Genomic DNA, 27,714 nt, shown 5'->3' on the forward strand with positions numbered 1-27,714 from the left:
AGCCAGGCCATTGAGAGTGCTGAAGGGCGGCTGCAGGGCTGGACCTGGGATTGAACCTTGGGTTCAAGACACAGACCTGGGCCTACAGCACATGTGCACAGTGTCCTATGTTTTTATCTTCCGTAATATTTAAGAACTGCTTAAAAACACACAAACCGTGTGTTACCAGAACAGCTAATAAAGTCTTTTCCTCCAAGAACAGAAGGAGCTTCTGCTGCTCCTGCACGGCTGACATGCCCTGTACTCTACACACCGAGTGTTACAAAGGTACCAGGGATAATCCTACAGCCCTGGTTCTCAAACTGACTATTTTGGGTATTCTCACTGTCTGAAATCTACCACGTGCCAGGCACTTTAGCCTATTTAAGTGTTGTCTGTTGAAAGAACTTGTTCATTTTTTCAGTAACTCAAAATCAGCAAGGAAAACAGTTTTCACCAGCACTTAGTTTTATACTGAGGTGCCCAAGTTGGAATGAAGTGGTATTAAAACAAAAATAAATAAATACTTCTAAAAGTTTTTCTACTTTCAAATATTTCAATGTAATCAAATATCAAATACTTTCAAGCCACAAAAGACTTTGTGATGTAACTGGCTTGGGTTAAGCACACACACTAATATTTTAAAAGTACCTCCTCATAAATTTAATGAGACAGACAGAAAACTGCATTATACTCCATGGGCTGAGGATGTCATTCTGTGATAAGAGTGTTTGCCTGGTGTGCACAAAGACCTAAATTTAATCTCTAGCACGGCTCCCCAAAAAGTACACTAGGACCAAAATTTAAGGATATACTCTATGGTTGGGGTTACACCTCAGTGTAGAGCATGTGCCTAGTTGTCTAAAGTCCTGGCTTTAAAAATGTTAAATTGTCAATTACAATGATCAGGGTAATTACGAGGATCAGGAAAGAATAAGTAAAGTTGCTAATTCCTAGTAGAGACATATTTTTCATCTTTAAACTGCCTTTAATTTTTTTCATGTTATAATGAGTTCTTACTAAACTCATTCAATGGTTACACTAGCAGCAAACATGCAGTTTTAACATCTACCACATATTAGGTAATCTAAAAAGAGTGTATCTACTGCTAAGTCTAATCTGGCAGTCTGGCCATGAAGCAAGCTAAGCAGCAGAGTGGTGTAAAAGAGAGCCACCAAGTACTAGTTCTTGCTGCTAACAGAAGTTTTAATAATCAAAAAGCTGCCTTTCCCAGACCAGGCTGGTAGTAAATCACACAACAGTGACGTGTTTATGACACACATACGTACAAGTAACAAAAAACAAAAGATGGCTATTATTTCACACACTTGAGCTTTCATGAAAATCTCTCAGTTCAGCATTTCTTTCATAATGCCCACAGAGAAAATTAAACCCTGCATTCTGTGTCTACCACCAGACACTTCCTTCTATCTACGTAACACAACTCAGTGAGATTTCTAATAAAGTCATCAGTACATACATACCTTCCCAACCTATCGAACACTGGAGCACTGGGTTTGCTCACATTATTGAAGAATAAATCTAGCTGAAATGTGTGTGGAGATGTCTCCCTGTCAATCAAACAAAGACAAACCATCAGTCTTTTTAATAATTAGTTCCTATAGTAACACACACCCACAGTAAGTACAAAGTCCTGAGTAATTTTAAGACCTGGAAAAAATATTCCTCAGATTTAAATAAAAAAGCAAATGACTTACATATTTTAACAAAATTCTATCCAATACTCAAGTAAGTCATAAAAGTATTATTAAAAATTAACTTTTATCCCAGCACTCAGGAGGAAGAGACAAGTGGATGTCTGTGAGTTCGAGGCCAACCTAGTCTATAGAGCTAGTTTCAGGGCAGCCAAGACTACACAGATGAAACCCTGTTTAAAAAAACCAAAACATCCAAAAAAATTTAAAAAAAAAGGACTTTAATCATGAAAATTAGAAAGTTAGAAAGATAGGAAGATAAACTTAGTCCTTCTGCCTGCTACTCGGTATCTACCTTAAGCATTTGAGTCAGAGATACAGCTGAGCTCCTGCCTAGGATGCAGAAGGCTCTGAGTCTAATCTCCAACACAACAAAACATTCAAAAGGTAATCTGACTGTATTAGACTTTCACAATGTAATGACTTAAAAACCTAACTTTATGTAGGATGGCACATTTATAAAAGTAACAGCACCAGCAAAATGGTTCACATAGACAAAGGGCCCTGCCACCAAGTCCAATAACCACAATTCAATCCCCAGGACCCATACATACAGTGGAAAGAGAAAACTGTCTCCTGTTTTCTCTCCAATTTCACACACACACTGTGGCATCCACACACCCTCTCCATACAGATAGGTAGATAGGTAGGTAGGCAGGCAGGCAGGCAGGCAGGCAGGCAGGCAGGCAGACAGACGCTGTTATCCAAAGCCAGATTTTGAGTGTGTGCCTGTAGAAAGGTGAGCTGCAAATTCAAGGCCAGCCTGGGCTATACAACAAAAAACAGGCCAGTAAGTAAAGAACAAAATGGGCTGGAGAGACAGTTCAGTACTGCTTCTGCAGAGGACCCAAATTTGGTTCCTAGTAACCACCACCCTGGGCAGCTCACAGATTCAGGTAACTCTAGTTCCAGGGGTGCCAACTTCCCCTTCTGGCCTCCATGGGCACCTACACACACATAAACTCGTGCTCACACACACACGGACACAGGGAAAGAGAGAGATACATACAGAAACAATTAAAACTAAAAATAAATCTTTTCAAAAATACATCAAGCTAGGTGGTGGTAGTGCATACCTTTAATGAGAGCAGTTGGGAGGCAGAGACAGGTGGATCTCTGAGTTGGAGACCAGCCTGGCCTACAAAGTTAGTTCTAGGACACCCAAAGCTACATAAAGAAATTCTGCTTTAAAAAGCCAAAACCAAACTAAACCAAATAAATAAATAAAATAAAATTTAGGATTCTCCTCTCAGGATAGATATTACAGGAATTTTGTGTTTACCTGTAATTTCTGAGTTTTACGGGGAGAAAAAAAACATTATAAAGTATGTTGCACTCCTAGCATTACTTTTGAGCTTAAGATTCCAGGCTTCAGGGCAGGTAAGACTGCTGCTGAGACTCTGGGACCCACACAGCGGAAGAGAACTGATTCCCAGAAGACATTCTCTGAGCTCCACCCATGACACATGAAGGACTACACACACACACACACACACACACACACACACACACACACGTGCGCGCACAATAAAAATTTGTAAAGGATTCCCTATAGACTTCTTATATTTGCACTATTCCATTAATCCTTAATTTTATCGTTCTACATGTTAAGCATGTGTAAATGTTTCGGGTACTTTTATATCTGGAGTTACTACAACATAAGGAGCCATTCACTTACTCCCAGCTAAGAAAACAGGGAGACTAGAGAAAAATTATATTCTACACATTGTAGCCAGTGCCAGAGATCTACTTTTCCTGCTGAGGTGGCCAGCCTCCAAGATGTCTCCAGCGGTCCATGCTTCCTGCTATTCTCAACCTATAGAGTCCCCTTCTACCCTATACTAACACACACAGCTAAGAGACTCCAGGAAAATTAACAGTGTGTCACGTCAAACAAATTGCACAGCGCACTTATTGAAGCATCTTCCTAGGGACATTCCCTTGCACAGCATTCACTCCAAAGGAAGCTCTGTCACGATGTGAGCAGGGTGAATCTCCAAGGAGAGTATCTGCTACCAAGGAGCTACAACTTCTCACCTGCAGCCATGTAACTGAGCGTCCAAGCAAACTCTCCAGCCCCACCCCCAGAGAGCCATGCCAACTGCATCTTGAGTACAAAAATAAAGGAACTGAAGCAACTTAGGCATTGGCAGACTCCTGGCCCTGAGAAACATAAGAGAAGAAGAACTTACTGTTTTGTGCTGCAATTTCATCTGTCTGTGATGCTGGGGACTGAAGCTCAAGCATACTAAACAAGCGCTCTACCATTGAGCTATATTCCTTTCCAATAGTTACTGCTTACAACGGCTGAACATGCAGTCACTTGTTACAGAAAGATAATAGGTTGTTCTTTTGTTGTTGTTTTTCAAGACAGGATTTCATGTAACTCTGGCTGTCCTGAACTTGCTCTGTAGACCAGGCTGGCCTCGAATTCAGAGATCCACCTGCCTCTGCCACTGGAACACTGGGATTAAAGGAGTGTACCACAACAACCCCTTCTTAACCAAGAGTGATATAATTACAGAAGACTACGGGATACACTTCATTACCCCATCTTTCCCATTCTATATATATCTCCCTTTCTCAAAAAGTGAGGAGGAAGTGTTAAGAAAAAGTGAGGTGCGCTTGCACCCCTCTCTCTTAGTGTTTCTGCACTCGCGCCCATGCACAAAGGCAGAAGGTAAATGTCAGATGCTTTCAATTAGCTTTTCATCTTATTGTTGTTTTTAAGACAATCTCTTATGAACCTGGAGCTTGCCATTTCACCTAGACTGACTGGCCAGTAAGCCTCGGGAATAATGTCTCTGCTTTCTGGTGCTGGGATCACAGGTTCATGCTATCTTACTTCTCTTTTTAACATGGGTGCTAAGAGCTGAACTCAGGTCCTCAAGCTTGTGCATCGAGCACTTTACCAATTGAGCTAAACTATCCCCCCTCTTTTTTGCGGGGGGAGGGGTTGTCACACTCACGTATCATGTAACCCAGTTTGGCCTTCAAATTGCTATGGAGCTGATTCTCCCAGTTGCTAGAAATACACATGTGTCCACCACACACAGTTTAAACGTTAGTTTAGTTTTTAGTTTAGTTTGCCTAGGCAGCAAACCCAGGGCTCCAGGCAGGCTAGGCAGGCATCCTACCAACTAAGCTAACTTCACTCCTCCTCATTTTCTTGTCTGGTTTTTCAAGACAGGGTTTCTCTGTGTAGCCCCAGCTGTCCTGGAACTCACTCTATAGAGCAGGCTGACCTCAAACCAGAGATCTGCCTGCCTCTGCCTCCTGAGTGTCAGGATTAAAGATGTGCACCATCACTGCGGCTATATCTACTATACTATATCTACTTTAAACAACTAGCCATTTTTCACAATTAGGAAGAAATAAACTTTGACCCTGAATCTAATCCATAATATTCACCATGAAGTAGCTGACTGAGCCATTTTATATAATAGAAATGGAGTTACAAATAGTATCAGTAAAACGAAATACATCAATATATAAACCCAGCACCTGTGCTAAGAGCTAAAAGTTCTTTTAAAAACACATTCATCATATATATTTATGTTTTATAGCCAAACTTTGGCTTCTATCTCCAGTCTATAGAACTAAAATTGGAAAATAATGATTATTCACATTACACAAAAATCAAACCTCTTTTATGTCAATTATTAAAGTCAGGATTAAAGGTCTTATATTTTATTTCCTACCTAAATCAAGAAAGAAAAAGTTAACACATAATCACTTGCTAATTCAACCAAGGGCTCATTTGAAGCTACAAATGTATAAAAAGCTGTATGTATAAGGTCTGGAGAGTGGGTCAATAGATAAAATACCTGCTACAGAAACATGGGGACCTGTGTTCACACTGCCAGCGCCCTCATAAAAGCCAGACATGTCTATAACCACGCTGGGTGCAGGTCAGAGATGGGAGAATCCCAGGAGCTTGCTCGTCATCCACTCTAGCCAAGCAGTTCAGTGAGAGGAACTATCTTAAAAACTAAGGGGAGGGAGACACCTGACACTGACCTCTGGCTTCAGCACACAAATGCACCTGTGTGCACACACACAAATACACAAAATCGCATGTACAGTGTAAGCTAGGCACAGTAGCATATGCCGACAGTCTCAGCTGCTCAGGAGACTGAAGCAGAAGCCTACATAAAAGGTTGGCCCGGACAACTTAGTGAGACTGTCTCAAAATAAATTAGGAAACAGAAAGTGAGGAAACAACACTGGAGAGGAGGTCAGCGGTCCTGATTCAGCCCCCACTACCCCAAAACAAACAAAAATACATACTTTAAAATAGTCAAACTAGGGGCTGGAGAGATGGTTCAGCAATTAAGAGCACTTGTTATTTTTGAAGAGGACCCAGGTTTGACTCCCAGCGCCCACACAGTAGCTCATCCATAAGTCCAATTCCAGGGGATCCAACAACTTTTGACTTCTGCGGGCACCAGGCATGCATGTAATATATATACATACATGCAGACAAAATACTCATATGTATATACATACATATACATAATAGAGATAAAACAAATTCTCTTTTATCATAAAAGAAAAAGTCACACCAAATCAGTTGACTAAGGCTGGGAAGGGAGGCTGATGATAAAACGCTTGTCTAGTATACACCCTGGGTCTAAACATTAGCACCAAAAATATTAAAAGAAAAACACATATAGCAAGATATGGAGGTACACGCATTTAATAACAGCACTCAGGAGAGACAGACAGACAGACCAGCCTTGTCTACACAGTATGTTCAAGTCAGTAACTCTTCTCAGACACTAACTCAACACACACACACACACACATTCCATATTTAAGTTTAAAAAAAAAATCCACAGAGAGTTGACTTACCCATACGCTCTGTTGTCAGGCAAGCCACTATGGGCTCGTACTCCTGGAGGTATAACTCGGACTTCATTAATATAAACCACACAAGGAAAACGAACCACATCTATATGGGAACTTTGCTATAAAAAAAGAGGATGAAACATTCTGTAAGCAAAACAATTCTTTTTTAGTTCAAAATACACTTTTATTTTCTTTCAGCTTAAAATAACACCAACAATCTTAAAATTCAGGCATGAGTATGTGACTCAGTTAAACCACATGCCTCACATGTTCAAGACCCTGGGTTGAATCCCCATTACTAAAAATTAACTAAAAATTAATTAAATTAACCGAAATTAACATATCGGTAAATCTATCATTTATACTAATTACAATGCTGTATGAATCACTTTCTAAAAATAGCTGATGATGGGACCATAGAGAAAACTCAGCAGCTGAGAAGGGTTGCTGCTTCTCCAAAAGGACCAGAGTTCAGTTCCCAGCATCTACCTCCAACAATTCACAATTCCCATGTCCTCTTCTGACCTCCAAGAGCACCCACATGCTACACTAAGTAGTTGATGACTTATTGTGATGATAATGTTCCTAATTAAGTCTTTCAGTTAGTATTACATACAATTTCCTGCAGTACATTTACTTCCCCACTGACGTTTGGCTTAGATCAAGGTTCTCAAACGATGTATATTCACGACTCCAGATACTCAAGAAACTTTTAAGGATCTATGGACATACAAAACAGACATCCACTGATGACAGAAATGGAAATGGAGCAGGGTCATGCTCTTAAAGGAAGGTTCAGACTGACATTCTTTCCACCCTTTCTTCCAATATTCTGTTGCTTGATAGTCTTTCAATATCTCTGTTCTTCTAGAGCATAAGTGTTATGACGAGCTACCATGGACAGAATAAGCAACACTCCAAGGATGGTAGAGGAATAATACTGACATAACCTGAACCCCAACACTATAAAACTGCTATGTTATTCCTAGGATTTTCAATTCTTTCCAAGATTATTTAAGAAGAAAATCCTATCCCATGTAAGGCCAAACAAAACAAAACAAACACTTTTTTATAGTTATTTTAGCACACTTGAGCTACAGCAGAGCCCTCAAAGAACAACTGTAAATCAGGATAACCTTGAACTTTTGACCTTCCTGCCTCTGCTTCCTAAGTGTTGTAATTACGGGCATGAGACACCAGGTCTAGTTTTATGCGGGCTTCATGCACGCTAGGCAAGCACTGTATCAAAAACCCACACCTCCAGCCCTAAAATGTACTACTTATAAACAGGAAATCTTCTATAGCCAGGCACTGGTGGCGCACAGCACTCGGGAGGCAGAGGCAGGCGGATCTTTGTGAGTTCGAGGCCAACCTGGTCTACAAAAGGACCAGGACAGACTCCAAAGCTACAGAGAAACCTTGTCTCAAAAAAACCAAAACCAAAACAAAACAAAACAAAAAACAAACAAACAAAAAAATCCAAAACCCTGGAAATCTTCTTGATTAGCTTTACAAAGTCTACCCCCAGACAGGGTTTCTCTGTATCCTGGCTGGCCTGGAACTCAGTCTGCACTGTGGCTGGCCTCCAACTCAGAGATCCACCTTCCTCTGAACAACCACCACCTGGCTTATTGTTATCAATTCTATTAAATATATATTACATATTTCTGTAAACTCAAGGCTATCTTAGTCGGCCTAATGGGCTCAAGGTCAACCAGGGCTACATTTTGAGATCCGTCTGGGAAGAAGGGGTTTGGGAAGACCAGTGAATGAGGGAGAAGAGCTTTCTGGTCAAAGGGGAAGGGACTGCATCAGAGGAAAGCAAACAACTTCAAGTTTCAAAAAACTAGGAGTACAGTTCACTAGGCCTAGAGGGCAGATGAGGGAAGAAGCAGGGCCGGGGCTGAGCAGAGCACAACCAACAGGTGGTAGAAACAGATCTCCACCCACAGCCAGAGGACAACTCCTAATCTTTACCTAGGATCCTTCTACTAAGGCCCAGGGATGTCTCCTTTTGAATGTCTTCAGATACTCCAAACCTGGTCAGTTCAAAACTGAACTCTGTCCTTCACCCTGGTATGCTAATCACTGGCCACAAAATGCCTACTACATTGTCATATTTAGCTCCCCATCCTCTCACCCAACCTTCCACCTCTTCATTTCCAAATCGTTGGACTTCAGTCTGAACAGTAAAGTCTCGGCAGCCCCATCATTCCAGCTGCTCCCCAGTTCTGCATGCTGGATCACTCTAATCTCATGAGTAGGAGCCACACTGGCTTTGTGATTCTTACTCGGCTTCACCCCACTTTCCAATTGAAAAAGTAATGTGGTCTTTTTAGAATATAAACATCTAGGAAGCCCTGCTATCTTCCTTCAGCAAAGCCAAATTCCCAGGTCTTAGAAATCTGCCCTCTTTATACTCCAAACCAAAATACTGTGTGTGTGAATTTCCCTGACATACCATGCTCTTTTCACCTGCACGACCTCAGTTCTGTTGCTCTCTGGTCAGACTCCTACCCCAACTCTCTGCAGATGTCAGCTCTCTCTCAAACCTAAAACAGGGCAGGTTAGGTCCTCTCCGTGGTGTGCCCAATGTTCCTTCTTGAATTCATTTATCATTCTTTTTATCTAGCCCATTAGAGCATATGTTTCGAGATTTACTGTAAATTCAGTATCTGGCATATTCATTTAACAAAAGACCTGTTAATAGGTGTCTAAAGTAGCATGTTTTAAAGAGTGAAAGAGAAAACCTTGAGCTGGGAAGACACCATATTCGAATGCTTGTCTAACATGCATGGAAGTCCTAAGTCTGATCCCCAGGACCACGTAAACTGGCAAGAAGGATCAAGAGTTTAAAACTCATCTGCTAGCCTGCTAGCTACATAAGACTCTGTCTCAAGAACTAAAATAAAACCTACGACAGGCTGAGACTGAGAACTTTGGGAAGGGTTACGATCATAAAGTAGTGTGACTATGAATATACTGGTCAAATTTCAAGACCATATTTTTCCACATTCATCCGTAGGAGTCACTCAGAATACACTGCGCTATCTACCTGCCTGCCTGTCTTACTCAGTCTCTCTCTAACTGCCTTCTCTCTACCTCTCCCTGACCTTGTTCATCTGCTATCACTTAAGCTGTCCCTTGTGCATAAATGATGTATGTTGTTTCACAACTAAATTCTAAAGCAGTGGTTCTCAACCCCCTTCACAGAGGTCGCCTAAGACCATAAGAAAACACGGTTATTTACATGATGATCCATAACAGCAGCAAAACTACAGTTATAAAGTAAATACATAAATAATTTTATGGTTGGGGTCACCACAACATGAGGGACTGCATTAAAGGATCTCAGCATTAGGGAGGCTGAGGACCACTGTGGTAAAGGGTCTCAGTGTTAGGGAGGCTGAGGACCACTGTGGTAAAGGTCTCAGTGTTAGGGAGGCTGAGGACCACTGTGGTAAAGGTCTCAGTGTTAGGGAGGCTGAGGACCACTGCTCTAAAGTGAAAACCCTTCTAGATCACCCACTCCCTTCACAGTGTATTTGAATCCAGCAAATCCACTCAGACAATATTAAAAGAATAAAAAATGCAATATCTAACCCCTATGGGGTTTCTATAAAAAGTCAGAAGCATAAATCACACGTGTTTAGTACACAGATAATAAATACTATCACCACTTAAAGCCACAGGATGTCCAGCTGACAGCGATGAGACACTTTTTACTGGACACCCTTTGTACCTTTTAAATGTGTACACAAGTGTTACTAGTCAAAACACAAAAGAAAGTTTTCTTTACATGACGCTTACCTTCATGCCTGTCTACTGTAACATGTTGTTAAGTGGAAAAAGAAACCACAAACCAGTACTAGGACGCTAATATAGAAGGGTATATACATTCAGGCCTTAGTACTGGGAGATTTGGAAAATATTAATATAAAGAAATCTGCTATTCAGCTACAAACTATAAAGTACATTCTAATTATAAGTTTGGGGGCACAGATGAAAGAAATTAATACATCAAAATATATTAGCTAATTTATCAAATATCTATGTGAATCTTACTTAAAATAATTTTTCTGAAATGCATACATGCATACTAGAGTTTTATCTTGCTTTTGTTTATATTTGCTTGTCCGTCTGCATTTGTGTGTCATGTAGTCTAGGCTGGTCTCAACCTTTCTATGTAGCCAAATATAATTTCCTGATCCTAATGCCTCCACCTCCTGAGTGCCAGGCTCACAGGCACAGGCCACCATGCCCAGGTGACTTTGTAGTTTGATTTGCAATATTGTTTTGTTCTTTTATTGAAATATCCAGTTAGTCTAAAAACAGCAAATCGGACTTATAAATACCTAAGCGAGGAAGCGACTGTTGGCGAGATCAAAGGGATAGAGAAAAGAATGTTAATGGAAGCTGGGTCCATGAAAGTTTATGCTTTCCTGTACTTTTTTCTTGTTAAAAGTTTAGTCTGTGTGTAATGTGTGCACACGAAGGCCAAGCATATGGAAGTGAAGAACAACTCTGTAGTGAGTTCTCTCTTCCACCCTCACGTGGCTCCCAGGATGGAACTCAGGTTGCACCGCTTACCTGCCAAGTGAGCGCTTTTATCCACTGAGTCATTTGCCTATGCTATTCTGATTATTCTAGAATGGAGGCCAGAGGAAGACTCCGGACTCCTCGGAGCTAGAGTCATAGGCTGATGTGGGTGAGAACCACACTTCTTAGGTCCCTCAGCAAACAAGTATTCTTAATCACAGCCATATGCACGCCCAAAGGATTTTTTTTTTCTCAAGACAGGGTTTCTCTGGGTAGCCCTAGCTGTCCTAAAACTTATATGTAGGCCAGGCTGGCCTTGAACTCACAGCGATCCACCTGCCTCCTCCTCCTCCTGAATGCTGGGATTAAAGGTATGCACCACCACCACCGGGCTCACTTTTATGATTTAAAATTACATGCACTGGTGTGTGCTGAGGGGAGTTACGGGCAGGTGACTATGGGCATCCAGAACTGAACCTGGATCTTGTGAAAGAACAGTATATACTTTTTTAAGGTTTATTTTAGTTTTAACCATGTGTATTTGTACACACAAGAATATGTTGTATCCCATGGAGTTGGAGTCATACAGTTCTGTACCTCCTGATGTGGAAACTAGGAACCAAATTCAGCTCTTCTACATAAACAATATGTGTGCTTAACCACTGAGCCATCTCTCCAGCCCCATTTTTGTTTTTATTTATTTGTTCATTTATTTATTTGGTTTTTCGAGACAGCGTTTCTTTGTGTAGCTTTGGAGCCTACCCTGGAACTTTCTCTGTAGACCAGGCTGGCCTCAAATCCACAGAGATCCACCTGCCTCTGCCACCTAATGCTGGGATTAAAGGCATGTGCCACCACCGCCCAGCTCAACCCCATTCATAGAGGAGCAATACAAACCACAATTTTTTTCTTTAAATATTTATTTTATGTATATGAGTGTTTTGCCTGCATATATGTATGTGCACCACATCTGGAGCATCACACATGTGCTGGTGCCCAAAGAGTCAAATGGGGACACTACAGTTTATACAGCTGGGTGAACCTGGACCCTCTTGCAAGAGCAGCAAATGCTCTTAACTGCTGAGTCATCCCTCCAGCCTGGTCAAACAGCCATTTGTAACTCATCTAGAACTCTTTGCACCCTTGAAGGGTTCTTCTGTGGAAGTTTAATCAGAGGTTAACTCCCCTACCAGATTATGAATTTCTTTAAAAGCAAAGCAACGACTCTTCTTTCATTTTTACTTGTACTGCCCCTCCTGCATAATGTGGCCTACATGTATTTCTTTCTACTCAGTCCCACTGCAAAACGGGACAGCACCGCTTTAGAGTCAGGAGAAATGTATGCTTGTGTATTTCTTATTCTTAATAGATATTAGTGGGAAAGCTCTAAATGGTTTCTGTTTGGTTTGATTTTATTGACTTATTCCGGAGGTGCTTGTGTGGAGTCAGAGGACAACTGTCTGGAGTCACTTCTCTCCGTTGAGAAAGTGGGTCCCAGAACAGAGCTAAGTCGCATCTGTGCTCGGGGAACCCTCTAACACCTTGGTTTTGTTTGTGTCCCGTGTGGTTCAGGTGGCCTTGAGCCTGTTGTTTACTGGATATTAGGAAAGCAGACACGCACAGCCAGCACGCAGAATGTCATTTCACCTTAACACAGCCTTGTCAGTTTAAGAAAACCACCTAACCTTCTACTATAGTTTTCGCAACTATAATATGAAAACATCTTTCAAAACTAATAGAAGATCAGAAAAAAAATTAAATAATCAAAGCACTGTTCCTGGCACAAAGCCATCAATAAACACCCCACATGTCAATTACACGTACTGACTATCTCCCACCACATCTCACTTACACTTCCTGAGTTTGCTACCTGTTCTCTCTGAACTGTTCTGAATACAACTGACCAACTCATCTACCCACTGGGGTTTACTAATCATATAATTTCCCTGCTCAAAAACTATAGGCTTCCAACGAAGAGTCTATACTACTCTTGAATATTTAAGGAGCTCCGTGATATGGTAGCCGTCCACACAGCTACTCTGTGCATAACCTAACAGAAGACTGACTGCAATAGACCCCTTGTCCCACAACTAAGGAACAGTTCCCATTTTACCAAGACCAACTTAATGTGCCAAATGCCTTGACGAAGTCTTCCTTGATAGTCAAAAAAAAAAGTAACCTCTCTCTAAAATCTTGTACCCTTTATGTTCACAGAGAGCTAAATAAATATCAGCTGGAGCATTCTACATCAGATACTGATTAAGAACTGTGTTTATGCTTGGTGGTTTTCGGTGGTGGCACATATCTTTAATTCCTTGGGAGGCAGAGGCAGGCAGATCTCTGTGAGTTCAAGGCCAGCCTGGTCTACAAAGTGAGTTCTAGAACAGCCAGAGTAACACAAAGGAACTCTGTCTCAAAAAAAAAAAGAAAAAAAATTGCTTGGTTTCAAGGCCTTTGGTTTTGTAGACTTTTTTGAATTGTAATTTGAATTCTCACTCTTAAGGACTACACTCCAATGATCAGGCATTTTGGAGATACGACGGTAAACTTAAAGAATTCCGATGCCTCTTTACACACCAAATGCAAGCTCTAATCCAAACACATCGGTACTTATCTCCCACACACCCTTACTCCTTCAAGAGAAGTTCAACTGTGATTTCTTCTAAACCTCCTTCAATCCCTCCCAGAAAGTCTCCTAGGATCCTTAATGTCTGTCTAAGACTGAGGAGAGAAGTCAGTGATGAAGGAATGGCAATCCTCCTAAACTAGATGCGTACTCCACACGTACGATTCTTTCTTCAAAAAACATTCTTTCTGGGCTGGAGAGATGGCTCAGTGGTTAAGAGCATTGCCTGCTCTTCCAAAGGTCCTGAGTTCAATTCCCAGCAACCACATGGAGGCTCACAACCATCTATAATGAGGTCTGGTGCCCTCTTCTAGCCTGCAGCCATACATGAAAACAGAATATTGTGTACATAATAAATAAAAAATATTAAAAAAAAAACAACATTCTTTCTAAGGACAGGTTTCTCTGCGCAGCCCTGGCTGTCCTGGAACTGGCTACGAGACCACGGTGGTCTTGAACTTACAGATTTTCATCTGCTTGCTTCTGCTTCCTAAGTACTGGGGTTAAAAACATTCACAGCGGAGCCGGGCATGGTGGTGCACACTTTTAGCCTCAGCACTCGGGACACAGAGGCAAGTGAATCTGGGAGTTCAAGACCAGTCTGATCTACAGAGTGAGTTCCAGGACAGCCAGGGCCACATAGCGAAGAAAAGAAAAGAAAAAAAAAAAATGAACACCATGCCTGACTCTTCCTTCAAATTCTATGCCTCTCCTCTTCTATATAGAGGTCTGTTCTGGTAACCATGGCTTGCCATTTAGAGCTTTCGTCTAGCTGAACTATAGCCCAACAGTCACTACAAGCGCTGTGTGACCCGCTTGAAATGTGGAGATACAAATAAATTCGCTGTCAGTAAAATACAATAACCCAAAGCACCAAGTCTTGACTTTCACAGGTCTATAAACCATTCATTAAAGAAAACTGACCTCAAACCCAGTTCATTATTCCATAGGAGAATGTTTTAAACATTTTCATTCAGATATTTATCGAATCTGTATTTCCCTAGACACTGTCCTAAACACTGGACATACAACTGAGGAAGAACATGAGACACTCTACCCTAGTTTCATGGTACGTCCGTCACACAACAGCGCACTCTTCATAAAAACAAAACAATCCCCAAAGAATGCTTCTCTAAACGAGGGAGACAAAGAGATACAAAGCTTGCTCATCCGCTCTTCCTCCCACCCGACATTCTCTGTGGACTTCGTTAAAGTTTATTTATGTTGCCTTTTGGGGACTTTCACTAATAAGCCACATTCAGCATTTCACTTTCAGTATCTGATGGCCATTCGGAGACGCTCAAGAAATTCTGCACACAAGACTACTCAACACCCCCCTGCGCCCCCTGAAAACAGCAGACTTGCTTTCTGATGACAGCCTTTATTACAATCCTTCACTTCTGCAGGCTTCGCAAGGATTTCCCGTGCAAAGGAGACTCTCGCAGGCATGTCACGACCTAAGAGACGAATTCCTGCCTACATTCAGGTGTCACGATCAACTGAGCGGCAAGACTGCCGTTAGGAGAGCGAAGAGAAGGACCTGGAATCGTGGCCATTCGGGTACCCTGAGGGCATCAGAACCCGGCAGGGCTGTCAAACGCCAGATGCCCCAGCTCGCGCCTGCATCCTCCTGAGCCCCGGGAGCCTCCTCGGGACTCAACGCCGACAGGACAAACTACGCACCGCCGGCAGCAGGGCGGACTCGAACGAAGACGCGGGCCCCCGAGCAAAGCCGGGCAAGGCCGGGCCTCCGCCCAGGGCCACGGGGCTCGCACCGGGCTGGGGGAGGGGGTGTGGACCAGAGGATTTCCCAGCGCCACGGCGGAAGGACACAGCCCGGACGACCTCTGCCTCCACAGCAGGAGTACCCGAGCTGACAGGCCGTGTCCAGGTCGGGTCGCGAAGCCTTACCTCAGCGCTCGGATGTTTAAAAGTATCTAAAAATAGCAGCTCCATGGACGAGTCCACCGCCATGTTTGCCGCGGGCGGGGGACGGGGAGATGACTTCCGGGGCAGCTCTCCAACCTCCCGGGCTGAGGCTCGGGGGAGGGAAAAACGGCGGCACTTCCGGTAAACAGGCCGCCGTCGCCCCAAGCCTCGGCCTATCGCGTCGCTTCTCCTGCCACCAGTCGCAGGCCCCGCCTTCCCCAGCGCGGCAGACGACTCCCTCTGGAAGCCCAGAGGGGCCGAGGAAAGAGGGGCGGGGACTACGGCGTCCGCAGTGGTCCAAACCCCGTCGTTCTCCAGCGCTGAGATTCCGCGACGCTGAGAGGATAGAAGAATGCCAAGTCGACACGTACAACACCGTGCACCTCCCACGAGGCATCGTTTCCAAGCAAAAATATTCAATGAATGAATATGGAAAGACACTGTTTTGTTTTTGTTTTTGTTTTTTAAAAGGACTCATTTGCTAGCCAATTTTCTGGAGGTGGAAGCAGGAGAATTAAGGATTTTAAGACCAGCCTTGACTGTATTGTGAGTTGGAGGCCAGCTTTGGCTACATGAGACCCTGTCTCAAAGAAAAAAAAATGAGAAAAAGAGAAAAAAAAATACTTGTCTGAGTAAACGAAAGGAATATTTTCTCTTTTTTAAAATGTAAAAAACGATGAATGATTGATTCCTAACCCAGGGACTGATTGTGAGGATTAGTTTGTAATGACGTTCGAAAAAAAAGTGTAAACGAAATGTCACAAAGAATACAAAAGAGGCACAGTGAATGTCCCCTCTGACTGAGGTGAGGTCTGTCCGTTCCAGCACACCAAGGACAAAGGGGGAGTTTGAGCCTGAGGCCAGCCAAGACTACTCAGTGAGAACCTGTCTCAAAATTAAGAGTTTGTTTTAATTTTGTGAATAGCCTCTCTGTCGAATGTTGGATACCTGCAGTTATATATAGTCCTAGGGAGAGTGTTGGGGAGTTTCCCTCAATTCTAGAACTCTCGGGAACCATTGATCAAGACACAAAGTGGTAGCGAGTAAACAAAAGCAGTTATGTAAAAGCAGGAACAGGCAGTGAGAGAGAGTGAGGTGGATCAGCTCACAGGGTCTGGACTACCTCCCTCTCACGGTTTTGTGTATCTGTGTCTGTCTGTCTGCTTCTCGTCCTCTGATAAGCAGGCTAGAAATGTTTGCCTTTCGCTAGTTTGTTTGCCAGAATTGCTTTCAACTACAGACTGTCTGCTCATTTTTTAGGTTTGTTCAGGGTCTTATATTTGATCTCATGGCCTTCTCTTAGGACATTTTCTTCTTTTTAAAACTGATGTTTCACACTGAAGGCTGGAGCCAGGGTAAACAAGAACCAGAACTCAAGCTGTCTGTGGGAGTCCCTTCTCCCACACCCTTGCCCATGTCCAGCTTCCCCCTAACAAGATGTGCAGGAAATAGCAAGGAAAAGTACATGAACTTCTCCCTCACCTACAAAAAAAGCCTACATATATGCCCAGAAACACCAATTCAATATGTCCACACACATTTTTGTTTTTCTTCAGTTCTGGGACTCAAACCTTAGACCTTGAGAAGGTTTGGCAAGAACTCTACAGGGAACTAAATCCCTAACCCACAGGCTTTAAAGACTCTTAAGTAGCCCAAGGGGCTGTAAAAATTGCAACCCTTCTACCTCTGCCTCCCAGCTCTCGGATTACAGAGATGCGCCAGACCAGGCTGTCTTGTTTCTGAGCAGTTTTATAAGAAATTGCCCGGACAGTATAGAGAGATCCCATAGTTTTTCTTTCCCCACTCAGAATCTCCTTTCATCAATAACTTGTGTTAACACTGTGCATGTATTACAACTGATCAGCCAATATTGATAAATTGTTATTATGTAGTGTTACACAGTTTTGACAAATACATAATACTACGTAGCCACTGCCACAATCACAGAATAATTTGGAAGCCTTTTATTTCACTCTTTTTCCTAGGAGACATGTGTGTTTGTATGTTTGCTTGTGGGCCCTGTCACCCTGACTGATTTGAAACTTACTGTGTAGACCAGGCTGGCCTCGAGCTCACAGAAATTCCCAAATACTGGGGTCAAAGCTTTGCACCCTCATGCCCACCTCAGGCCTTATCTTTTTTTTAATTATTTATTTATTTATTATGTATACAATATTCTTTCTGCGTGTGTGCCTGCAGGCCAGAAGAGGGCACCAGACCTCATTACAGATGGTTGTGAGCCACCATGTGGTTGCCGGGAATTGAACTCAGGACCTTTGGAAGAGCAGGCAATGCTCTTAATCACTGAGCCATCTCTCCAGCCCAGGTCTTATCTTTTTGTTGTTTCTACAGTGTGCCTTTTCCATAACGCCATGTAGATAGGTTCCTTCAGGAGGTTGCCATTGCAGACTGGCTTTGATGACAACAGCTCTCCCCACTCCTCATAGTTTGGTAGTTTTTATGGAGTTTTTGTTTGTTTACTTGCTTGCTTGCTTGTTTGTTTTTATTTGAATTTGTTTGTTTTGGTTGGGTTTGGATTTGAGTTTCTTTGCTTCTGTTTTCCTGAGGCAGGGTCTCACCACCTAAGCGTTTTAGCCATTCTCTGGCAGATTGGACCCTTGATGCAGAGGTATTTGGTGTGCCCATTCCTTTGTGTACATCGTGCTCTTTTCCTTGACTAAGGTGTCTTCACTGTGGCTCTCAGAATCCACTGCTGGATCCAGGGCGATAACTCAGCTGGTAAAGCACTTGCCTTACAAGTATGAATGAGGTCCTCCATTCAGTCTCCAGCACCCACATAAAGAGCCAGCCATGGTGGTGTGGTTTTGTAATCCCACTGCTTGGAAGGCAGAAACAGAATCCCTGGAGCTCACTGGCCAGTCAACCTGTCCTGGTTGGTAAACTCCAGGTTCTAAGGAGAGATCCAGTCTCAACAAGCAAAGTGGACAGTCCCTGAGGAATTAACCCCAGAGGCTGACCTCTGCTCATTACATGTACGTGTGTATGAGCATTGCACACACTCATACACACCACACATACACGCATGCACACATGTGCATGCGCACACACATAATGGGGAGAGTAAAAATTTACACACAGTTATGTAATATCCAAAAGAATAACCTACCTGGGTCAGCTTTCATTTCTGAGACAAAATTAAGATAAAATACATGAGATGGTCAACTTAGTAGAGAAGGAGCAAAGATCATCTGGCCCTATTCCTTTGGGCCTGTGGTGAAGCCAACATCTTAGCACAGTAGTGGACACAGAGCAGAGGCAGTCAGGTCTTTGCTCATTCAAGGCCAGCCTGGTCTACATAACCTAAATAGGGAGTTCCAGGCCAGCTACAGCTATACAATGAGAACGTGTCTTAAAGAAAAATAAATAAATAAGGAGAAGGGCAGGTTCTGTGGCGTATTGAACAAGAATGGCCTGATAGGCTCATGTATTTGAACACATGGTCCCCAGTCAGTGAAACTGAGGCGGGAGAGGAGGTATATCCTGGTTGGAAGGATGTTGGAGGCCTTGTTAAGATGGAAATACCAATCAAACTTATTTTCAGGTTTATCTCACCAGCTTCCAAAATGCTAGAGGTCAGTCAAGACATGGTGCTACACACTCAAAACATGGGGAAGGAGGGTCTTAAATTTGATGGCTTCTTGGCTACATAGGAAAAATCCTTTCTCAAACAAACGAAGAAAACCACAGCAATCGAGCCAACCAAACAGAACAGAACACTTCCAGTGACCTTTTCCTGAAGAAATGGAAAAGGTAAACTGATAATCAAATTCATAAGAAATTTCCCAGGACCCCAAATGTACAGTACAATGCTGAGAACTAAGAACAAATTCAGAGATTCAAAGTTACTGATTTCAAAACTTCCTGCCTACACTGCAGTGGTCAAAATGGTGAGACAGGGGTTGGAGAGCTGACTCAGCAGTTAAGAGCGCTGGATATTCTTCCAGAGGGTGGGTTCACCTCACAGTACCCACATGGTGGCTTACAGACATCTCTAACTCCTGTCCCAGGGGGATGTGATGTCTTCTTCTGTCCTTCTCAGGCACCAGATGTGCACGTGATGCACAAATGTGCAGACAAAACATCCATACAAAATAAATAATAAAAAATGTAATTACCGTGTGATAGTGATGTAAGAATAGACACAGAATAAGCTTTCTGATTTGTAGACAACATTCCAAGATTCCCAAGACATCCTCTACATGTAGTGTGATTTCCCAGATGTATGCACACAAACATACCGTCTTTTCCATCATAACCACATTACGACGTTCTTACATGACGTTGCATCTCCTGTAGTTGAAGCTGCCATGCAAAACCAGCACAGATTTATTGTTCTTCTTTACCATTTGATGACTAGAAGGTTTGTTCTTCCCGTGTCTTAGTCACAGCTCTGCTGCTGTGAAGAACCATGGGTGAAGCACCTCTTATAAAACAAAGCCTCTGGGAGTGGCTTTCTTACCGTCTCAGAGGGTTAGTCCACTGTTACAGCGGGAAGCTGACAGGCGTGGTGCTGGAGTAGTAGCTAAGAGCTTTCTGTCCTGATCTGCAGTGAGCAGGTAAGGAGAAACACTGGATCTGGCGTGGGCTTTTGAAACCTCAGAGTTCAACCTCGGTGACACACTTGCTCCAATTTCCTAATCATTCCCTAGCAGTTCTACTAACTGGTGATCAAGAATTCAAACATATGAGCCTAGGGCTGGAGAGATGGCTCAGCGGTTAAGAGCACTGCCTGCTCTTCCAAAGGTCCTGAGTTCAATTCCCAGCAACCACATGGTGGCTCACAACCATCTGTAATGAGGTCTGGTGCCCTCTTCTGGCCTGCAGGCATACATGTAGACAGAATATTGTATACATAATGAATAAATAAATATTTTAAAAATGAGAAAAAAAACAAACATATGAGCCTAAAAGACAAAACAAAACAGAAGCTGGGCAGTGGTGGTGCCCGTTTTTAATCCAAGCACTTGGGAGGCAGAGGCAAGTGGATCTCTATGAGTTTAAGGCTAGCCTTGTCTGGTCTACAGAGTGAGTTCCAGGACCAACTCCACAGCTATTAAGAAATCCTGTCTTGGAAAAAAACAAAAACAAACAAAACAAACATATGAGCCTATGGGAGCCATTCTCATTCAAACCAGCACAGCATAGATCTTTGCAACATCAGCAACTTTTTTCTTTCCTAATTAAGTTAACTGCCTTGCTCTTTTCACTTAAAAGCAGCAATTTCTGACTTAACTTTGAAATGTGCAGCCTGTTGGCATTACTACTGGTGATGGTTAATCTTCTGGTCCATTTGCCTGGACTTAGAATCACTATGGAAACACACCTCTGGGTGTGTCAGTGGTGGTATTTATAGAAAAGTTTGACAGGGAAAAGAAGACCCATCCTGGATGTGGGAGTCTCAGATTGAATAAGGAGAAGTCAAGCCCAGCACTGAACTCATCTCTCTGCTCTCTGGTTGCAGATATAAAATGACTGATGTCATGCCATTCCTGTACACCTTTAAACTGGAAGTCAAACTAAATATTCATTCAATTTGGTTTAGTTAGTAAGGTCACTTGATGCCAAGCCTGATGACCCAAGCTCAATATTCAATCTCTGAGATACACAGTGAAGAAGAAAAATCGACTCTCCAAAGGTCTCCTATGCTCGCTCTCTTTTTCTCTCTCTCTCTCTCTTTCTCTCTCTCTCTCTCCCCTCTCTCTCTCTAAACAGAAAATTTTAAATTTGATCACATCAACATGAGAAGTCACTAAAACACTACTCTTGAGCTTTGGGATGGTTCTTGTTTTTTGTGGATAAGTTATGGAATTTGTTTGGATTTAACTTTTCAAAAGACAAGCATAACACTTCACTTTCTAGAAAGCCATCTCACCAGAAACTGAGAAAGAGTACTTAATGCAAGAATATAAGCTTCACGAGTCCTCCTGCAAAATAGACACACTCTGGTCAGTTTCCTCAGTGAAGGTTTGTGTCAAACTTCCCTCCCAACTTCTACTAAGACATTAATTCAAGGTCTGTCTGTGTGGACTTTTTCCAGAAATTACATCGAAGATTAAGATCTTACTATTTTGGTCTTTCCAAGTCATACACATCAGAAAAATAAGAAATCACTTTTCCCAGGGGGCCGCATGTTGACTTATCACAACACGTCTAAGCTAAATATTCCCCGGCAGGTAGGAGAGGCTCACAGCAGCATACATAGTCTAAGACCACATCATGTTTTTGCCAGACCAGAGAGTTTTTCTATATTCAGACTAGAGACGTGCGGCATGGTCAATTAGGCTGATAGTCTTGGATTTACTAGTTTAATAAAAATGTGTTGCTTCAAGTTTCTTGGGCTCGTTCAAATAACATTCCAGAACCTACTGATGTATTGGGCTTTCCGGGCAGGACGTCATGTCCAGAAAGATAATGGACCACTGGCTTCTTAGAGCGCTGGCCTCAGATTTGTTCTGTAGCCACTTCCTGGCTTTTCTACAGTTCTGAGTAACATTATTTAGCAAGTTTTAACCTGAGACTGCCGTCACTGGGAAGAGGAAGATGGAGTGACATGTGTGCTCTAACTCCTGCTTATGCACACTGGGTCTAAACCTGCCGATTGAGTGAACTCAAAGCAAGAGTTTTTCTTCTCCTTATATACAGGTCTGACTTTGTAGCTCAGGCTAGCCACTAACTCACAATTTCCCAAGTGCTGTCCTGGGCTGCTCTAGAGATTCCTTACCTATCTCTGTCTTCCCAGTTTTGGGAGTATAAGCACATAGCATTACACTAGGCTTTAAAAATTATCTTTTTTTATGGGTATGTGTGTGCATGTCTGTGTGTATATATACCACATGTGTGTGTGACCTGCAGACTCAAGAAGAGGGTGCCAGATACCCTGGAGCTGGAGTTACAGATGGCTGTGGCTACCTGGGTCCTCTGGAAGGTCGGCAAGGGCTTTTGGTCATTGACCCATGTTCCCAGCCCCTACACTTGTTTTTTTTAATGTGGTTTCTAGGATTGAACTTGTCTTCATTCTTACCTGCTGAGCTATCGCCCCAGCCTAAGAATATAGGAGTTTTTTTCTGATGTATTGCCTGTTTGTTTGTTTGTTTGTTTGTTTTTAAGATAAGATTTCTCTGTGTAGGCCTGACTTTCCTGGAACTTGCTCTGTAAACCAGGCTGGCCTTGAACTAACAGAGATTCTTCTGCCTTTGTGAGTTCTGGGATTAAAGGATTAATGGCGTGTAATACCACCACCTGGCAATACAGGTTTTTAATTTAAAGGACTGTTTCAATAATCATGGCAAGAAAAACACCAAAGCCAGACAACCTGTCGATTAAGTAATGCAGAGAATGTGGCTGTCATTGCTGTGAACGGGCACATAAGTCTTAGTGGAAGGGTCTGCTTTTGAAATGGTTGAGTTAGGGGACTGCAAGATAGACTGTAAGGGGAGCTGGGGAGGGCAAAGGTTGAAAGTAAGTACAGTAGCCTTGTAGGTCTCCCACGGTGAGTCTAGTTTCTCATGACCTTTTCTCTGTGCCTTTTTGTGGGACAAAGTAGGGGAAATAGAGATGCTGACCCTATCCCCACGTAGAAGTAGGGTTCAGCATCCAGGCAGAGCCAACGACCCTGTCCTAGATAAGGGATGGTATGGTTTATCCAGCTACCTATCAATCTTAAGGCCTCGGTTTCAGGGATACCACTTGAAGTTGGGGCTATGTCCTGCCAAGAAGGTAGGGTTATAGGAAGGGGTAGGAATAGGTCAACTTGGGTTAGAGGGTTCTGGGAACCTGGCACATAGCTGATGGCTGCCTACCGTTGTTAAAACTGAGGTTTGACTTTACCTTATGGACTGAGTAGGTCAGAGGCAAGAGTACTATTGGTTTTGGACGGGGCAATCAGCTTCTTCAGGGACCTATAGGAGTAGCCTAGCAGTTCATCTCTGTCGAGTGAACTCTACACTGGGATTATTTCCCAAATCTCTAAGCATGAATTTCAGGTTCGACCTGTAAGCTGGTCTTTGGTACTTAGCTCTTCCTAGTTGTAGGTCCCAGGTTTGACTCCTGGGTTACAATCCTGGAAAGGATTTTTCCACTGAGTGGAGATGCATGGGTCTTTTTGTCTGCCCTGCACAGATTCAGGAAGGAGCAATGAAAAATCCACTTCCATCTGTGACGATGGCTGGGAACACACAAAACCGTGAATAGCGTAGGATTGTTTTCCAGATCTTAGTCCCACATCCTGGGTGGTTGGAATGACAACTCTCCCACTTGCCCATGACTTCACTTCAAAGAAATCACGCAGGTCAAATCTAAACACAGGGTTGGAGGTAGCGTTCTGGAAAACACCTATTATTTTTCTGTCTGAGGTTCAAGACAATTCCCAATCCCAGATCTCAGTATTTCTAGTTGGCGATGTATGGAGTTACTGGTTAGAATTCCCAACCTGTGTCAGACTGAGTATGAGCTAAGATGAGCCGCACCAGTAGAGGGCGCTAGGGAGCACCTTTCTTTTGGCGGGTCATATTGGCCATTACATGGGAAAGAGGGGTTCAAGTCCTAGTACCTGCTATCTTGACTGCTGTGGGTGTTGTCAGGATTACAGCTCCTTCCTGGTTCCAGCATCTCACTGAGTAGGCAGGGAAACCCACTCCAAGTACCCGGTTAGAACTTGTGTGTTGGTTCAGTAAAAGTAGTGTTGGGAGTGGGGGTGGGGGACTCTGGATATCCTAGGTCATCTGCTGCAATACCAATAAGGACTTGAGGAAAGAAGAGTTAGACAGTTCAATGGTCTGTGGGCTTCCCTTTGCAGGAATAAGCAGAGATGGGTGGCCAAACATTATTTCAAATGGTGTTAGCTGGTTATGGTGATGGTGGTGTTGAAGGGGGGTACCTGATCCTAAGAATATGTGTGTGTGTGTGTGTGTGTGTGTGTGTGTGTGTGTGTGTATACATATGAGAGAGAGAGAGAGAGAGAGAGAGAGAGAGAGAGAGAGACAGCAGTTTCTGCCAGAATTTAATCTATGTTTCTTTAATAATCCTATTAGCTCTTTCTACCTGTCCCAAACTTCGGGGCCTACAAACACAATGTGGTTTCCAATGTATCCCTAGCATTTTAGCCTCTTGCTGAGGCACTTTGGAAGTGAAAGATGGGCCATTGTCAAATCCAAGTGAGGAGGGAAGGCCAAATGGAGTAACTTTTAGTAACCATTTTAGCCGTTTCTGACCCAGTGGGAAAAGCTCCTACCCATCCTGAAAGAGTATCCATAAAAACCAGCAAATATCGACAGTCAAACCTTGTCAGAGTAACTTTAGGAAAATCCAGATCTCAGTGTTCACCAGGATATATAGGCAAATTCTGTCTCAAAAATTTTTCAACCCAGGCATGGCATACATACCTGGAATCCCATTATTTAGAAAGCAGAGTCAGGGGAGCATGAGTTTGGGACCAGTCTAGACTAGAAATTAAGGCTCTTGTCAATAAATAAATCCCAGAGAAAGTCCTGGCTCCTCAGCATCACAGGAAGGACCAACAACACACCAACGTCCTCTCTGTCTGCAGTGACTTTTTGCCATGGCACATACATTCCAATTAAATCCACCTCCTTGAGCAGTCTGCACACAAGCCATACTAGCATACACCTCGAAGTCTTGCTCATGAGCGGAGACAAACTTGCGTTTCTCCTGCCTCCAACTTTGCCGTCTTCCTTCTCCACTTCAGCTCATTTCACGGGAAGCTGACTCACACTTTGCTGGACAGCATCACTCCACACAACTAACACTGCATCAAGAACACCACGCTTACAGCATCTATGCATGTACCTTCGCTTATCGCCGGCTCCTCTGAGCGCAGAGACTGCCCTGTTCATCTCTGGATTCCCAGCATGTCCCTTCCACAGGTCCATCATCCAGCCTCAATCACTGCTTAGTGGATTAAATGGAAATGGATAGGTTAATTTTAATACAATTATTCCTTTAAATTTTACGTGTTACCAGCCCCCCGCCCCACCATGACATCTGAAACCACAGGAGCCTTGGCCCTGAATGCACCAGGAGAGGTGAGTGTCTGGGTCCCCAGCTGGAGGGCCCTACCCTCTAGGCCCTAGCCCCTGGAGGTAAATCTGTGCCCCACCCCATCCAGCAAAGACCTGGGAGCAGCCTCCCAACAATTCCCCAAGGCACCTGCAACTACTGGACCCTTGGCCCCGCCTACACCTGGAGGCGCTTCAGCGTCTATAGCATCCGCCAGAGGCAGGGATCGGCCTGCACCTGGAGGAAGAGTGACCGCCTAAGCCACAGGCTCTGCCTGCATCAGTTAGAGGAAAAGATAGGCAGATGGCAGTGTAAAACCACATTCGACAACATAGAGAGCCATGTGGCATCACCAGAAACTGGTGGGTCTACATCAGCAGGACCTGAACATCCCAACAGATCTAATACCAATACTCCTCAAATTGTACCACACAATAGAAGCGGAAGGGACATTGTCAAACTCTTTTTACGAGGCTACAGTTACCCTGATACCCAAACAACACAAAGATGCGACTAAGAAAGAGAATTACAGACTAATCTCCCTCACGAACATTGATGCAAAAATACTCAATATAATACTGGCAAACCAAATCCAAGAATACATCATAAAAAAATCATTCACCATGACCAAGTAGGCCTCATCCCAGAGATGCAGGATTGGTTCAACACATGAAAATCTATCAATGTAATCCACCATATAAACAAACTGAAAAAAAAATAACATGATCATCTCATTAGATGCTGAAAAAGCCTTTGACAAAATCCAACACCCCTTCATGGTAAAGGACTTGGAGAGATCAGGGATACAAGGAACATACCTAAACATAATAAAGGCAATATACAGCAAGTCAACAGTCAACATGGTGTGGTTGACAATTCTGTGGCTTGGGCAGTTTGTGAGGCCATTAGCAGTGGAACCAGTATTTATTCCTAGTGCATGAACTGACTTTTTGTAGCCCATTCCCTATGGAGGGATACCTTGCTCCACCTAGATACGGAGGGGAGGGCCTTGATCTGGCGTCAAGTGATGTGACAGACATTGTTGACTTCCCAAGGGAGTCCTCACCTTCTCTGAGGAGTGGATGCAGGGTGGGGTAGAGGGAAGTTGGAGGGAGCAGGAGGAGGAGAGGGAGAGGGAACTGGGATTGGTATATAAAATAAGATTGTTTTAAAAATTTAAAAATTACATGTTAGGCAAAATTAAATTTTGCTGCTACTTGGTAGCTAATACGGTCTCCCAAGTTGTAAAAGAAATTTAAAATAATGGGGCATTGCTTACCATTAACTATAGTTTTCTTCTGTTTAAAAAAAGATCCAGAACTTCTACTTCTCACAAGAAAGAAACTAAGAGCAGTGGTGTCTCCGCAAACATAAACTCTTGTAAGAAGTCTCCCGAGGGAGCTGGGGATGTAGGGCAGTTGTCCACCTCACACTTGCAAAGCCCTGGCCTCAGTACGAGCATTGAATAAAAACGAAATGCTGCCATATGCCTGCAATTCCAGCAATCCCATGTGGTGGAGACAGAAAGATCTGAAGTGCATGACTACGTAAGAATTTGACGCCCACCTGAGCTACTGGAAACCCTGTCTCAAACATAAAATAAAATAAAATAAAATAAAATAAAATAAAATAAAATGCTTTTTGCAAACTCCTGGAGCTCCTTGCAAGCCCTGGGATGCATGACGCATACTGCGGCTTTCCTGTGTCAAATGACTGGGCCCGCGGCGTTGCTACTTCCTGAGTGAGGACAGCACACACTCCTTTGCCAGGAGGTTGCTTGCAGACAACAGCTGTCTTGAAAGTTACCTTTGGTGGGCACGTGTGTCCCAGTGACATGAGACTGCCTTTGGAAAATCCTGACTCTCCATTTCTTTCTTTCTTTTTTGATTAAAAAACAGTCGCTTCATTTCCATTTTTTCCGCAGCCCCCAGTAGCACAGATGAGAACCCTCTAACACACAAAATATTTCAAGAAAGCGTGTTACAAGATACAAGGTATAAGAAATAATGTGGCAGAACTCTATCAACTCTAGCAGTTCAG

The 27,714-nt window shown here is 43.2% G+C and overlaps 1 protein-coding gene and 1 long non-coding RNA gene across 2 annotated transcripts in view; one reads left to right on the forward strand and one right to left on the reverse strand.

Moving 5' to 3' along the window:
* Virma (vir like m6A methyltransferase associated) overlaps positions 1 to 15,817 on the reverse strand; it is a 62,350-nt gene extending 46,533 nt beyond the window's left edge. The window contains exons 1-3 of the mRNA XM_048419976.3: positions 15,622 to 15,817; positions 6,549 to 6,664; positions 1,464 to 1,550 (exon numbers count right to left, since the gene is read on the reverse strand). Coding sequence (XP_048275933.3) covers positions 1,464 to 1,550; positions 6,549 to 6,664; positions 15,622 to 15,684 — 266 coding nt within the window. The 5' untranslated portion in view covers positions 15,685 to 15,817. The remainder of the gene's footprint in view (positions 1 to 1,463; positions 1,551 to 6,548; positions 6,665 to 15,621) is intronic.
* Positions 15,777 to 27,310, forward strand: LOC125390829 (uncharacterized). The gene is made up of 3 exons (XR_007228889.3): positions 15,777 to 16,516; positions 25,639 to 25,700; positions 26,987 to 27,310. It is a non-coding gene; the product is annotated as an uncharacterized LOC125390829 (long non-coding RNA).
* The last annotated feature ends 404 nt before the right edge of the window (positions 27,311 to 27,714 follow it).

This window comes from Myodes glareolus, chromosome 16 (genome assembly GCF_982192425.1).
Source record: "Myodes glareolus chromosome 16, mMyoGla1.1, whole genome shotgun sequence".
NCBI classification, from domain to species: Eukaryota; Metazoa; Chordata; class Mammalia; order Rodentia; family Cricetidae; genus Myodes; species Myodes glareolus.